General features: G+C 44.6%; 1 protein-coding gene across 1 annotated transcript in view; it reads right to left on the bottom strand.

Moving 5' to 3' along the window:
- Positions 1-14,910, bottom strand: part of noc2l (NOC2-like nucleolar associated transcriptional repressor) — a 171,605-nt gene that overhangs the window by 60,920 nt on the left and 95,775 nt on the right. The window contains 2 exon segments of the mRNA XM_052039204.1: positions 2,572-2,673; positions 7,888-8,001. Coding sequence (XP_051895164.1) covers positions 2,572-2,673; positions 7,888-8,001 — 216 coding nt within the window.

Genomic DNA, 14,910 nt, shown 5'->3' on the forward strand with positions numbered 1-14,910 from the left:
GTTAACAGTTCACAATCTCCTTCAAAATAGTTAAGTACTGTATGAAGCACTAACGATCGGCATTTATTCTGGCACTGAGTCTAGGAAGTGGTGGCAATTTCTCAAAGTGCGGTGCATACCATAGAAATATCTGGCAGAGAGAAAAGGTGGAGTGGCCAAATATGGACCTTACGTCAAGGAACAATTCCACACAATACTCAAACAACTAACAACCACTTGGACAGCCAACAAGGAAGTCACAATGAACCTTTACAAAACACTGGCTTGGCCACAGCTGGAGTACTGTATCCATTTCTAGGTGCCATGCTTTGGGAAGGATGTGAAGTCTTTGGAGAGGGTGAGGAGGATATCCACCAAAATGTTTGCAGGTATGAGGGACTACAGTTATATGGATAGACTACAGAAGATTCTCAAGGACGTCGCGGGGACTGGAGGGCTTGAGTTATAAGGAGAGACTGGATGGGCTGGGACTGTTTTCCCTGGAGTGAAGGAGGCTGAGGGGAGACCTTATAGAGGTTTATAAAATCATGAGGGGCATTGATAGGATGGTCCAAGGGAGGGGAGTCGAAAACTAGAGGGATCAGCTTTAAGGTAAATGGATTTAAAGGGGACCTGTGGGCAAGTTTTTCCACACGGAAGGTGATGGGTTTACGGATCAAGCTGCCAGGGGAAATGGTAGAGGCAGGTATAATTACAACATGTGACATCTGGACAGGTACATGGATAGGAAAAGTTCAAAGTGATATGGGTCAAATGCAGGCAAATGGGACTAGGTCAGGTGGGCACCTTGGTCGGCATGGATGAGTTGGGCCGAAGGGCCTGTTTCCGTGCTGTACAGCTCTGTAAGCTAGGGTTGTTCTCCTTGGAAGACAGGATCACGTAAGGGACAAAGTAGTCAGAGAGAAGTTGTTCCCATTGGTGGGGCTGTGCAGGGGACAGAGAATGAAGGTGACTGGCTAAAGAGCCAGAAGTGCCTTGAGTAAACACCTTTTCATGCAACAAGTGGTCGGGATGTGGAATGGATCGCCATGGGAAGTAGTGGAGGGAGATTCAATTATAGCCTTCAAAAGAAAGTTGGATTAATACTGAAAGGAAGGAATTTACAAGGCCAAGGGGAGTGGGTGGGGAGTGGACCAGCTGGGCTGCTTTGACAAGTGCTGCCTTCTGCTGCAACCATTCGACAATTCTGGCTCTGACTCTGTGGATTGAACAGCAGGACAGATCACACGGCACAAACGAACAGAGAAGTCAGACCCAAAAGTGGGAACTTCTCCTCCCTACCACAGACGTAGCAGCACGATGCTTCGCCGACACCCATCAGTAACGCAATCCCAAAATGCCTCCACCCTGTGGCTAACCACATTTGCTGCTGTCGCAGTTTGCTGCAGCCTCGGTTACACTTTTGAAGGTACACTGGAGGACCAGATGTTTCATTGCAAAAGGAAGCCAACAGCTGCCTCTCCCTGCCCTCCACACCACCCTGGACAGCGCCCCATGCACTCCGTGTACATTCCCAGAGAAATGCATCAGTTAAGCTCTTCACACTCCCACTTTCTTCTTTTGTAATTAACAACTGCAACAGGTACTTTCATGATTAATGTTAGCTGTACTGTGCTCTTGAATTTAACACCTAATTAGCCACCAATTTTTTGCACATTATTTTACTGGTGCCACAGACAGCTCTGTCTCACTATGATTAAAAACTCAGTCCATGATTAAGTAAATGCAAGGATCTCACTGGGAATTTAAAATGACGTGTTGGCTAAATAAATACATATATCCCCACTCCCTACTCTCTTCCTCAAGTGGCCAACTCCACGCACACCACCCCCCCACCCTCGCCCATGTGCTGACGTGACAGTGGGTGGCTTGCTGCAGAACCTGCTGATCCCTGCTCCTGAACCCCCACCCAGCAATTTGGTTAATCGGATAGCTGAAATGGGAACCAGCTGCTGCACCGTCCGGACTGATCCTGAGCCAGACACGGAGGGGACTTTGAAGAACGTAGAATAGTAGGGCACAGGAGCAGGCCCTTCAGCCCACCATGTCTGTGCTGACTGTGATGACAAATTAAACTAATCCCATCTGCCTACACATGGTCTGTATCCCTCCATTCCCTGCCTGTTCATGCGTCTAAGTTTAATAAAAAATTGTTAAATACTGTCTGCAATGTTTGTAAAGCAAGTGAAAAGTATCACATTACCAAAGCTCGTATGAAATTGAGAAAACTTCATTTTTCTATTTATCCTGAGCATTAAATAAATGGGTGGGTATTACAGCAGGTTACACGCAGAAAAATATTTTTTTCAGTGCATGGTATGTAAATAACAATTACCTGAGCAGTGAACACTGTTTAATTTTTCCCATGTGGAAGTAATAGATGGTGATACCCGACAATGATCCACTCACTCTCCCGTACACACACACTGACTCTGCACATCCGCAGTCCACACACACTCTCAAACTACCTCACTCACTCTACACACATGCATTCACTCTACACTGACACAAACACTCACTCGACATCTCCCATTTACACAAAATATCACATATTCCTGAAGGTTTCCGTACCTGAATGATAACGGGTAACACCAGTTCTGGAAAGCCGATAGTGTGTGCCTGAGTCTGTAAATACTCCAGGGTCAGGTCATACAACTGCTCGATCAAACCATCCTGCAATGTAAATTTTTAAAATCATTAGCCATAATATTTCCATATTCAAATATTATCCTTGAAATTAACCTAGTGTATCCTCTATCCAATGACAGATTATTTGGTGCCTTAGTAGTTACGGTGTGTGCAAAATATATCACCTATTTCAGACAGACCTGAGATACAGGCTGCAGTACAGAATCCCAGAAACTTTGCAAGCGCTTGGTACAAATGGCTGGCATGATATCTGATTTATTATTTCCCAGATGCTGGCATTTTGCATCTGGGAATTTTAATGTAAAATTCTGGTAGTGAGGCAGAATAAAGTTCCAAAAACGTTCACTCTATTTGTTAGTGGTATTCCTCTCCAATCTGACCAAATGCGTACATGGCCCCAGTGTGGATTCCTGACTCTGCTATTTTTGACAGAGGCTCTAGAGCAGATTAAAGTGATAGAACAAAGCATTTATTCGAAATTATTCAGCTCCAAGGTTTACAAATCACAAGAACATTAATGCAAATATCACATAAAGAGCACATTGTTGTTAAGCAATGCCGGTAGAGATAAAAAAAAGATTCAACTTTACTGTTTCATGCTTAGCAATGGGTTTATTTAGAGTGTGGCCTATTGATTTGGTTCCATATCTGAAAGGTTTGAGACAAGCAAGAAAATAAATTGAATGGGTGAAATCTGTAACAAAAGTCTTATTCAATGACAATAAATGAATCTAAAACCAACACACTGAAATGCAGATACAACATGTTGACTGCCACAGTACGAGACTCACTGAACCTTGATGCAAAACAGGAGGCAGTGATGGACTCAAATCCATGGAACCTGACATCAAAGCCGTGGGTTCAAACTGGTTCATGGCAAAAGCTTCAACAGTTGGGCTGGCATTAGTTAACGGAGCAATGTTTATATTTGACAAGCGCAACACCGGATGTCAATGAATTGCCAAAATAGGAGAAAGAGAATCTAGGTACCAACAGAGGTTCATTTTCCCAAACTTTGGCAGTTCACAACCAATCAAGATCATGTAAACACCGCAGCAATGCACCTAACGAGTTGGGGCTAAGGTGCTGCAGTGCATTGGCCAGTACTTTCCCAGTTACAATTCCTTGGAGATCATAGACTCGTACAGCAAATAAACAGGCCCTTTGTGGCCCACCTCGCCCATGCCGATTGTGATGCCTGTCTAAGCTAATCCCGTTTGCCTGTGTTAAACCCTTATCCCTCTTCACCTTTGCTATCCCTGTCCAAGTGGCTTTTAAATGTAATTGTATCTGCCTCCACTACCTCCTCTGACAGCTCATTCTAGATATTCACCACACTCTGTGTGAAAAATTTGCCCCTCGGGTTTCCTTTAAACTTCTCCCCTCTCACTTTAGACTCCCCTGTCCCGGGGAAAAAGATTCTGACTATCCATCCAGTCTATGCCCCGCATTATTTTGGAAATCTCTGTAAGGTCACCCCTTAGCCTCCAACGTTCCAGAGGTGTTCAGGTATCTGGGATGACTGCTGAGACAGGCCGACTCTTTCAATAGACAGGGAGACAAATGGGAACAAGGGTTAAGCACATTGGCTCCTCAAGCATCTCTGTGACAGCAAATAATGTGTGTGCAGCAGATAACAGAGCACATTCTGAAGTGGTGCAGGGAGCAAGCTACAGAGCCCAAGTTCAGCTGAATCATTAGGGACGTCTCAGATGAACAACTCCGGGGAGGCAGAGAAATTGAGAAAAAGGGATCACGTCTTTGCAAGAGACAGGGTGGGAGGAGCTGTAATTTGAGTGCAAGAGACAGGGTAAAATACTCCTCCACTGCCAGGAGAATTCCAAGCACAAACTGGAGGAACAGCTCCTCATTTTCCGTCTTGGAACCTTGCAGCCTAACGGCATGAACATTGAATTCTCCCACTTTAAGTAATCCCCACCATGCCTCTTATTTTCTTCCCTTTTCTATCCTTTTTCTCCTTTTTCTCCTTACCTTTGACCCATCCCCCGGTGGATCTGCTCTCCCTTCTCCCCCGCACCTGCCCATCACTATCTCTTACCTGCATCTACCTATCGCCACCCTGTGCCCACCCCGCCTCCCCTCTTTTGTCCACCTATCACTGTTCTGCTTTTCCCTCCTATATATTGGGCTTCCCCTTTTCCTATCTTCAGTCCTGAGGAAATGTCCTGACCTGAAACGTTGACCGCCTGCTTTTCTCCACGGATGCTGCCTGGCCTGCCGAGTTCCTCTAGCAGCATAGTGTTTTTGATCTAGATTCCAGCATCTGAACTCCTGTGTTTCCCTAGGAGACAGGTAGCCTCTTCTGCCCTGAGTGATTCTGGATTACGAACAGAGGTTGTGATCCAGCAAGTTGATAGGACCTCCAGAATCCATGGTCAACCACAACCTGCCTCAGCCACAGGTAGAAGTACTCTGCAGGCGGTGTCTTACATTGACCTGTGATGACCCAATATAGCACCAACACGGTGCATTTGGTAGAGCTGCCACTTTATGGTTTCAGCAACCCAGATTCAATTCTGACCTGGGGTACCGTCTGTGTGGAGCCTGCACATTCTTCAGGTGACTGCTTGGATTTCCTGAGTGCTCCACTTTCCTCCCACACCCCAAAGGCATGTGAACTGGTAGGCTAAGTGGCTGCTGTAATTTGCCCTGTGGTGTGTAGGTGAGAGGTAGAATCTGGGGGGGAGATCAGGAGGTGGCGGGGAGAATAAAATGGGATTAGTGTAAATGGGAGCTGGATGGTTGGTTTGGACTTAGTGGGCAAAGGGTCTGTTTCTGTGCTGTGAGAATTATGACATGTTGGGATTCTATAGATGTTCGGAAACTGCAGAGAGTTGTGGACACAGCTCGGCACATTACGGAAACCAGCCTGCCCTCCATGGACTCTGTCTGCACTTCTTCGGTGAAGCAGCCGGCATAATCGAAGACCCCACCAACCTCGGACATTCTCTCTTCTCCCCCCTTCCCATCAGGCAGAAGATACAAAAGCCTGAAAGCACGTACCACCAGGCTCCAGGACAGCTTCTATCCTGCTGTTATCGGACTATTGAACGGTCCCCTTGTACGATAAGATGGATTCTTGACTTCACAATCTACCTCGTTACGGCCTTGCATCTTATTGTCTGCCTGCACTGCACTTTCTCTGTAACTATAACACTATATTCTGCATTCTGTTATTGCTTTTCCCTTGTACTACTTCAATGCACTGATGTGATGAAATGATCTGTATGGATGGCATGCAAAACAAAGTTTTTCACTGGACCTCGGTACATGTGACAATAATATACCAAATTGCCAATCCTACATTATGGAAAAGACCAAAAAGCAGTTGCTCACCAATTAAATTCAATTAAAAAAGGAAACTTCACTTCCAGGATCTGAGTTATGCTACATTGAGCCTCAAGATCTTTCAGTGTGGGTCTCAAAACCTTTAAGCTTTCACAGCCCACAGATGTGAGCATTTCCCGTCCATCTCCTCAAAACTTCACTGGGCTACTGACACCCTCTTGAATCTTTCAGAACATCTGGATTCAGAGCAGGTCGGTGATTAGAAATAGCTAGAACAGAGGTGGGCGTATACCTGGTGTAAACAGGATCTTTATTCAGGGCTGACATTGCAGAACAAACGTTTGGTAAAAACATCAGTTAGAACATAGAACTGTCCAGCACAGGAACAGGCCCTTCGGCCCACAATGTTGTGCTGAACTAATTAAACTGGTAATTAAATGCCTACTAAACTAATCCTTTCTGCCTACACAATGCCCATATCCCTCCATTCTCTGCACATTCATCTGCCTACCTGAGAACCTCTTAAACCCCTCTATCGTATTTACCTCCACTACCACCCCTGGCAGCACATTTCAGGCTCCCACCACTCTCTGTAAAAAACTTGACCCACACATCTCCTTTGAACTAAAGCCCTCTCTCACCTTAAATGCATGCCTTTTAGTGTTAGGTATTTCGTCCCTGGGAAAAAGATACCGGCTGTCTACTCCATCTATGGCCCCCATAATCTTATAAATTTCTATCAGGTCACCCCTCAGCTTCCATCGCTCCAGAGTTATAATGAGCACAGACCATCGTGGGAAACCCAGCTATCCTATTCTACAAAGAATAGGTCCAACATACTGAACAATTATCTCTTCTAAGGGCAGTCTCCCTCAAGTAACTTTGTTGATACCGGCTCACTAAAGTCAAAGTCAAGTTTATTGTCATCTGCACAAGTACGTGTGTGCACAGGTGCAATGAAAAACTTACTTGCAGCAGCATCACAGGCACAGAGCATTGCATTAAGTGGAAATACGATTGTTATTTATTTTCAATAAAACACCCTCCAGAATTCTGAACAGCCTGCTCCAAATCTTTTGCTCCATTGAATCAGGGTTCCCCTTTCACAGTCTTCCTCATAACATCATTACTGGACCATGTGGAATGAAGTGATGTTCCTTCGTGTTAAAGATGCAGTGACCATTGTTATTTCAATACAAACTTGGGCAAGACTTTTATCTGCATCTTATCTCAGAAATATTAACTTTACAATCACCTCTTATATCTCCCACTCTATTTCCCTACATCTTTGTATAAAATACATCCAAAATTAAAATGAGTGGCTAACAACTCAAGACACCATTTGATGCACCCTCCTGAAATTAGATGTGTTTGAATGGATATTATTGCCCCAAAAATGAGATACAAAGACAGGGAATGAAAGGCATAGACGGCCGGTATCTTTATCCCAGGGTCAAAATGTCTAATACTCGAGGGCATGCATTGAAGGTGAGAGGGGGTAAGTTCAAAGGGGGTGTGCAGGGCAGTAATTTTTTTTACACACAGAGAGGTGGGTGCCTGGAATGAGCTGCCAGGGGTGGTGATGGAGGCAGATACGACAGAGGTGTTTAAGAAGCTCTTAGATTGAGACATGAATATGCAGAGAGTGGAGGGATATGGACATTGTGTAGGGAGAAGGGATTAGTCCAGTTAGGTGTTTAATTACTAGTTTAATTAGTTTGGCACAGCAGAGTGGGCTGATGGGTCTGTTCCTGTGCTGTACTATTCTGCATTCTAAATAAAAAGCTGGCGATTTAGTAATCCTCAATCCCTTTTTTAGAGGGACAGGAAGGCATTTTAATGCATTGAGTGTGGTGACTGTAACAGTTGTGCTCCCATTAAATAGCTACTTGGTCCCTTCACCAACGAGCAAGGTTGTCCTCTACTTACTCTGTAAGCTTTCTCCTGTAAATTTGCATTGGACAGCTTAAGAATCACAGCAAAGTTGATTGGTCGAACACTCATCCGCCCAGGTTTCTTGTTAAAATCAACCTGTTGGAAAATCTGAAGAGAAAAATGCAATCAAATTACATCAAATGAGAGTCAGAGATGGCACTTCTGAATTTTACATTTCAAACTTTAAAAATATTCATATCGATAGCCCTGGAAGTTAAATACGATTAGGTTTTTGTTAAAAGCAAACCCTTTTCCTTCCTCCATTACATGGAGAGAACATTTTCATTCTTCAGTAGCAGAACTTTACTGCCAAAATCCCTCAGGGCCGTGTCCTGGGTCCAACCATCTCCAGCTGTCTCATCAATAACCTCCTGCCCACCTCAAGGCCAGATGTGAAGATGCTCGTTATTGATTCTTTACATTTTCAGGGAATAAGATCTCTACCACACGGCACATTGAAAGGCCAGGGTTTACTGGTCACTGAACTGCCTTTGCAGATGGAGAGACCACAGGACACATCCAGATGTTGGAGCCAGCTGACTTCAAACCCTAACAGTATATGGTTTGAAGTTACCCACAAAGAGGAACCTTAACCCTCACCAATGAGATTGCTGTGACATTTTCCATCTTCTGCGGAGACCCCAAATCAAATGGTCATTACCTTACACCCCAGCAAGGACACTGGGAGCATACCAGTCTTTTAACAACACAACACTCCATTCGATGCACCCTCATGAAATTAGATGTGTTTGAATGGATATTATTGCCTCAACAACAAGATACAAATAAAAGAGAAACAAAGGACCGCAGATGCTGGAATCTAGATGAAAAACACGATGATACTGGAGGAACTCAACAGGCCAGGCAGCATCCGTGGAGAAAAGCAGGCGGTCAATGTTTCGGGTCAGGCCCCTTCTTCAGGTCCTGAGGAAGGGTCCTACCCTGAACCATTGATGGCCTGCTTTTCTCCACCGATGCTGCCCAACCTGCTGAGATACAAATAAAAAGCTGGCGATTTAGTAATTCTCAATCCATTTGTGTACCAATTTCAATGATGAAGATGATGGCTAGTGGAGGTGATGCTAACTTCAAAATGGGACCATTTCCCCCCGCACCATGCTACACCAAGGTCCATCGGCAGGTCGCAGGGTGCACTTTTACCCAGGGCATGTACTCCTGCCATTTCCCAATCCCTGTTTTATTAGCCTTCCTCAAATAATTAACTTCTTTAAAGTGAAGGGTTAGTGTCTATAAAGCGGAGAATGAACCAAGATCCAGGAGAGACAGATTTAAAGTAACGGGATGTAAATATAAATGCGGGGTTGGGTGGGGGAGCTTGGAGTGAGAAAAGCTTTTGGCTTTATCCGATGCCAATGCTTTAACCAGATAGAGTGTGGATGATTGGGCAATCAAGCTTGGTGACCATACCGATGGACTGAACATCATATGTATGTAACTCTTTCCACGTTGGAACTTATCCTGCTTTTACCAGGAGAAGATGCAGTAGTTTTTGTTCCTTCTGCTCTGTAATTCAATTGTTTATTGAGTAAAGTGACTTAGTTTGCCGTACAACAAATTCACACCTATAAACCCGGTCCTACCTATAAATCAGTGGCTGATATAGTTCTGACAATGAATGCTCCTAAAACGTGTTTTCACATAGAGTGTTGTTGATCTGGAACTCAGTGTCTGCACGGGGACTGAAACAGATCGAGCCATTCAAATGGAAACTAGATGAGCAATTGAGGGAAAATTACATGATTCAGAAAAGAACAAGGGAATGGCTTTCACTGTAGGCAGCCAGTGTGGACCTGATGGAACAGAGTGGCTTCTCCTGAGCCGTAATGATTCCTACTGGACAGCCTACAGTGAGATTTTGGGTGAGGAGATGGTGTTGTGGTGGTAGGAAGTGGTTTCGATGCTTAAATAAAAGTCTGCGTCGGGTTGAATAAATGATTTACTTTGGTTGCTGTGTGTTTTGGGATCAAAAGGCTTCAGTTTCCCTGGTTGACAAGCAAAAGACAGCCTATGAGAGGAAAGTATTTTTATTTTGATTCTCCCTGGAATAAAGGAAGAGATTTTTTGAAAATCTATTTTACACACTCTTTTACATTTACCTCCCATGCTTTTTTTTTAATTTCAATTGCAAAATGAAAGTTACGACAAATATCTAAGTTGTGTACTTGGTCCACCAATGACCCTGCTCTGTGCTGTGTGACTCAGTGTGACAATCCTTCAAGTGAAGTGTTATAACAGAGCAAAGCAAAATGCAGAAAAGCTGTGTTAGCACATTGCACAGACACAGTTCAGCAGGCTCACAGCTCCAGTCTGGCACACTATTTCAACATATAGACTGCTCATGACTGCTGATGGTTGGTAAACGGACTGACTGAGAGGGAAGTAGCACCTAACCATGGAACATATACAGCTCAGGCAAGTGGCACCGTGCTGAAGCGAGGCAGTTTGATGGCTCACGTTCAGTTTCCCAATGGCAATTGAGGATGAAGCAATGTTCTTGCTTACCTGGCAACCCTAACCCTGCCTCAGCAACAGAACAGTACGGACCATCTCTTGCACTACCGTGGACTTGTCTCTGAGGTTTTGCACTAAGGTCTTGCATTGCAGCCTTATTTTTTTCTCTTCACTGTCTTATATGATTTATATTCTGTGTGTTGTCTGTACCTACGTGCCTGTGATGCTGCTGCAAGCAGGTTTTTCATTGTACCTGTACCTCACCGTACTTGTGCACATGGCAATAAACTCGACTCGACTTTAAGGAGATATGAAATTTGCAGATAAGCCCATTCTGAGAGAAATTAATGTTTAAGAAGGCAGGATGCAAAAGAAATAAAAGTTAGCCAGCAAAACAGAAAGTGTTATCACCAACCTGACATAGAATGTAACTTCAATGAAAGATTCTTTAGTTGCAAAATATGCAAATGACCCTCCCTCAGCTTGGTGCTGCCGAAACCCTCATCCCTGACTTTTATCTCCAGACCTGACTCTTTCATTACTCTTCGTGTTAGCCTCTCAATTTGCCTGCTCCTTAAACCTGAGCTCATCCAATGTTCTGTTGTCAGTAACTTATCTCTTGCTAAGTCTACTTCACTAAGCCCAGTATTTCGTGGTCCAGCACCTCTTGATTTTAACCTACGCGAACATATTTCCAAGTCTGTCCATTCTGTTGCTCCCTCGTCTCTGTGCCCTTATCCACTGCAAATTCCTCTCAGACCACTGTGCTCCTCCAATTCTGGGATCTTGTCCAATCCAGACATTTTCCTGAGGGATCAATAACCAGTGGGCCACAGTCTTACAGTTATTGGTTGAAGGTTTAGAAAGGGGTTAAGGAGAAAGTAGGGGTCTCAGACTCACTGTCTGAAAGGGCAGTGAGGTCAATAATACCCATTTGAAGTAGCTGAATGGCCACTGCTATAGACCGAGGGGTGGGAACTGGGATCGGACTTGACAGCTCATCCTTGGCCAGCAAGCCTGTAGTGGGCCAAAGGCACCTTTCTTCTTCCTTTTAAATTCCTCTGATTCTATTCTATCTGTCAGTAACTTATGTGCCCTAGAAAATGACACACAGACAGAGCTCTTGTTTATACTTAAGAGCAAAATGTAAGCTGGTTTTCCAGTTAGTTACCTGATAAAATTCTATCCAGAGCAACAACTTGCTTGGACCTTAAAGCCATGTAGTGCACCTCAATCAATCTGGTCCTGTTACTGATACCCCCCACTGTCATTTGTTCCTTCTCACACTGAATACCAAATGTGCAAAGTCATAAATTATTAGCACATCCTCTAGCAAACTGCTTCTGAAACCAATTGCCTCAGTTTTACAAAGCACATCACCTTATGGAGAGTGGGGTTGGGATCTGCGCCAGTTCAGCACACTGCAAGCTTCATTGAAATATTTATCTTCAGGATTTTCTGCGCTTCTAAAGCCGGCAGAATTGTTGCCTTATTCATAACTCCGTGTAGCCTCAAAGGTCTATTAGCATCAACTATAATCTTTGCATTTAATGCCCAAGATGTCCACACCACTGACGACACAAAGGTCATGCAAGTGCCAGTAATGAAACAGGACCTTGGACCCCCCAAAGCACGCTACTGGAATCAAGTGACACTTTTATCTGGAGATGTGTGCATTGGAAATTAATGAAAACCAAACTCTCTCACACCATGTCATTTCTCCCAGCCAGTGAAAGAAGCCTCAAGTCATCTCCACACCAGTGCTCTGTTAGGTTAGCTGGTGGCTCAGTTGATAAGCCACCACTACCCTTATTATGGCTCAACATCACAACTCCCAGATGACTGCTGCTATGTACTCCAGCAAGCTCAGTTACAAGTTCCCTATTACCTAAGGACATTTTGTTCTCCAACCCTGTGAAGATATTCAGGCAGAAGGTGCGAGAAAGTTGGGAACTGTTTCTTTTTGAAAAATGAAAAGCTGCAGCAGGATCCAGACTGGATTCTCAACCTCAAAAAGACCTGACGCTCTGCTTAATTGGCAGCTCTCTCTCACTGCCGAGTCAGGTTGGTGGTTTGCTCCCTACGATGGAAAACTGAGCACCCCAGATGCTTGGGCAGCACTCCAACACACTGCCGACTGACTGCTGCACTGTTGGAGGTGCTGTTTCCAGCGAAACAATGATTAGAGGCTCCATCTGCAGCATCTACAGGAGGCGCTGCCTCAAGAAGGTGGCATCTATCATCAAGGATCCCCACCATCTGGGCCATGCCCCCTTCCCATTGCTATCGTCAGAAGCCTGAAGTCCCACACCACCAGGTTCAGGAACAGCTACTTCCCTACAACCATCAGGTTCTTGAACCGACCTGCACAACCCTACCTCGGCAAAGGAACACTACGGATCACCTCTTGCACTGCCGTGGACTTGTCTCTGATTATGTCTTTGTTTCTTTTTGCACTAAGGTCTTGCTGTTGCTCAGTCTATTTTTTGCCCCAATGTATGGTATATATGATATTTATTTATTAGTCACATGTACATCGAAACACACAGTGAAATATGTCCTTTTTGCATTACTGAGAATGTTCTGGGGGCAGCCTGCAAGTGTCACCACTTTTCCGCCGCCAAAACAGCACGCCTACAGTTCCTAACCCGTACGTCTTTGGAATGTGGGAGGAAACCGGAGCACTCAGAGGAAACCCACGCAGACATAATTTATGTATAATTTAAATTCTGTGTGTTGTCTGTACCTACGTGCCTGTGATGTTGCTGCAAGCAAGTTTTTCATTTGTACCTGTACCTCACCGTACTTGTGCACATGACAATAAACTCGACTTGACTTGACTTGCTGTGTGTGAAAAATCCAGTGAGAACTATTTTCCAGACAAGCTTGAGTGTGCTTCCCCATGAGCCAGCCAATATTTATCTCCATTAGTCACCATTCCAAATGTGCATTATCTACGCTTTGTAGAAAGTTCAGAGTGTAAACTGGCTGTCACATTTCTCACATTGCAACAGTAATCATTCTTTAAAAGCTACTTGAATGGCTGCAAAGCACTTTGGAAAGGGTTGGAATGGGCGCTAATGAAATGCACGTCTTTTTTTAACAGAAGGTTTGATGGCTGGCAGGGGATAACAGGAATGAGGTGAACTTGACCTCAGCTTTGTACTGGCTTCTCTCCATCACAGCCCACTGTAAAACAATGGGTAGGTCACAACCACAGTACAGCGTCCTGGTCACCATACTCGAGGGAGGGTGTGAAGATCCCATAGAGGATGCAGAAAAATCAAAAAAAACTCAGATGCTGGAAGTCTGAGAAAAAAACAATGGAAATGCTCAACAGGTCAGGCCAGATCTGTGGGAAGGGAAGCATTTCAAGTCGAAGACCCTTCATCAGAACTGAAAGGAGGTGAAAGAGCTCGTTAAACTGAAGGGTTGGGGGAGCAGATATCTCCGAGAGTGAAACTGGGTGGGGGAGGAAATATGACTGCAGAAAAGTTTAACTAAAAGCACAGGCTGCACAGGTTGATAAGGTGATAAAGAAGGCATTCGGCATGCTTGCCTTTATTAGTCGAGGCACTGAGTTCAAGTATCAGGAAATTATGCTGCAGCTTTATAAAACTCCGGTTAGGCCACATCTGGAGTATTGAATTCAATTCTGGTCGCCCCATTACAGGAAGGATGTGGAGGCTTTGGAGAGGGTGCAGAAGAGGTTCACCAGGATGCTGCTTGAATTTGAGGGCATGTGCTATAAGGAGAGGTTGGACAAACTTAGGTTGTTTTCTATGGAGCAGCAGAGGCTGAGGGGATATCTGAGAGAAGTTTATAAAATTATGAGAGGCATAGATGGGGTAGATAGTCAGAGCCATTTTTCCAGGGTTGTTGATGTCAGGGCAGGCACGGTAGTGTAGTGGTTAGCGTAATGTTATTACAGCGCCAGCGACCCAGGTTCAATTCCAGTCACTGTCTGTAAGGAGTTTGTACGTTCTTCCTGTGTCTGTGTGGGTCTCCTCCGGGTGCTCCGGTTTCCTACCATATTCCAAAGACAAAGTTAGGAAGTTGTGGGCATGCTATGTTGGCACTGGAAGTGTGGCGACACTTGCAGGCTGCGCCCCAGAACACTCTACGCAAAAGATGCATTTCACTGTGTCTTTCGATGTACATGTGACTAATAAAGAAATCTTATCTTATAAAATAGCAGAGGGCATAGCTTTAAGATGAGAGGGGATCGTTTAAAGGAGATGTGCACGGCCAAGTTTTTTTTACACAGAGGGTGGTAGGTGATAGAATGGGCTGTCAGGGGAAGTGCTGGAAGCAGATACAATAGGAACGTTTAAAGTGCACATAGACAGACACATGAACAGGCAGGGAATGGAGGGATACAGACCATGTGCAGGCAGATGGGATTAGTTAGATTGGCATCATGGTTGGCACAGGTATGGTGGGCTGAAAGGCCTGTTCCTGTGCTGTACTGCTTTATGTTCTATATCCTCAAAGTGAGGAGATTAGAGCAAGATCTAACATGGAAGATTTACTGGACTTGCCTAG

Source organism: Pristis pectinata, chromosome 26, assembly GCF_009764475.1.
Source record: "Pristis pectinata isolate sPriPec2 chromosome 26, sPriPec2.1.pri, whole genome shotgun sequence".
In the NCBI taxonomy this organism is placed as follows: domain Eukaryota; kingdom Metazoa; phylum Chordata; class Chondrichthyes; order Rhinopristiformes; family Pristidae; genus Pristis; species Pristis pectinata.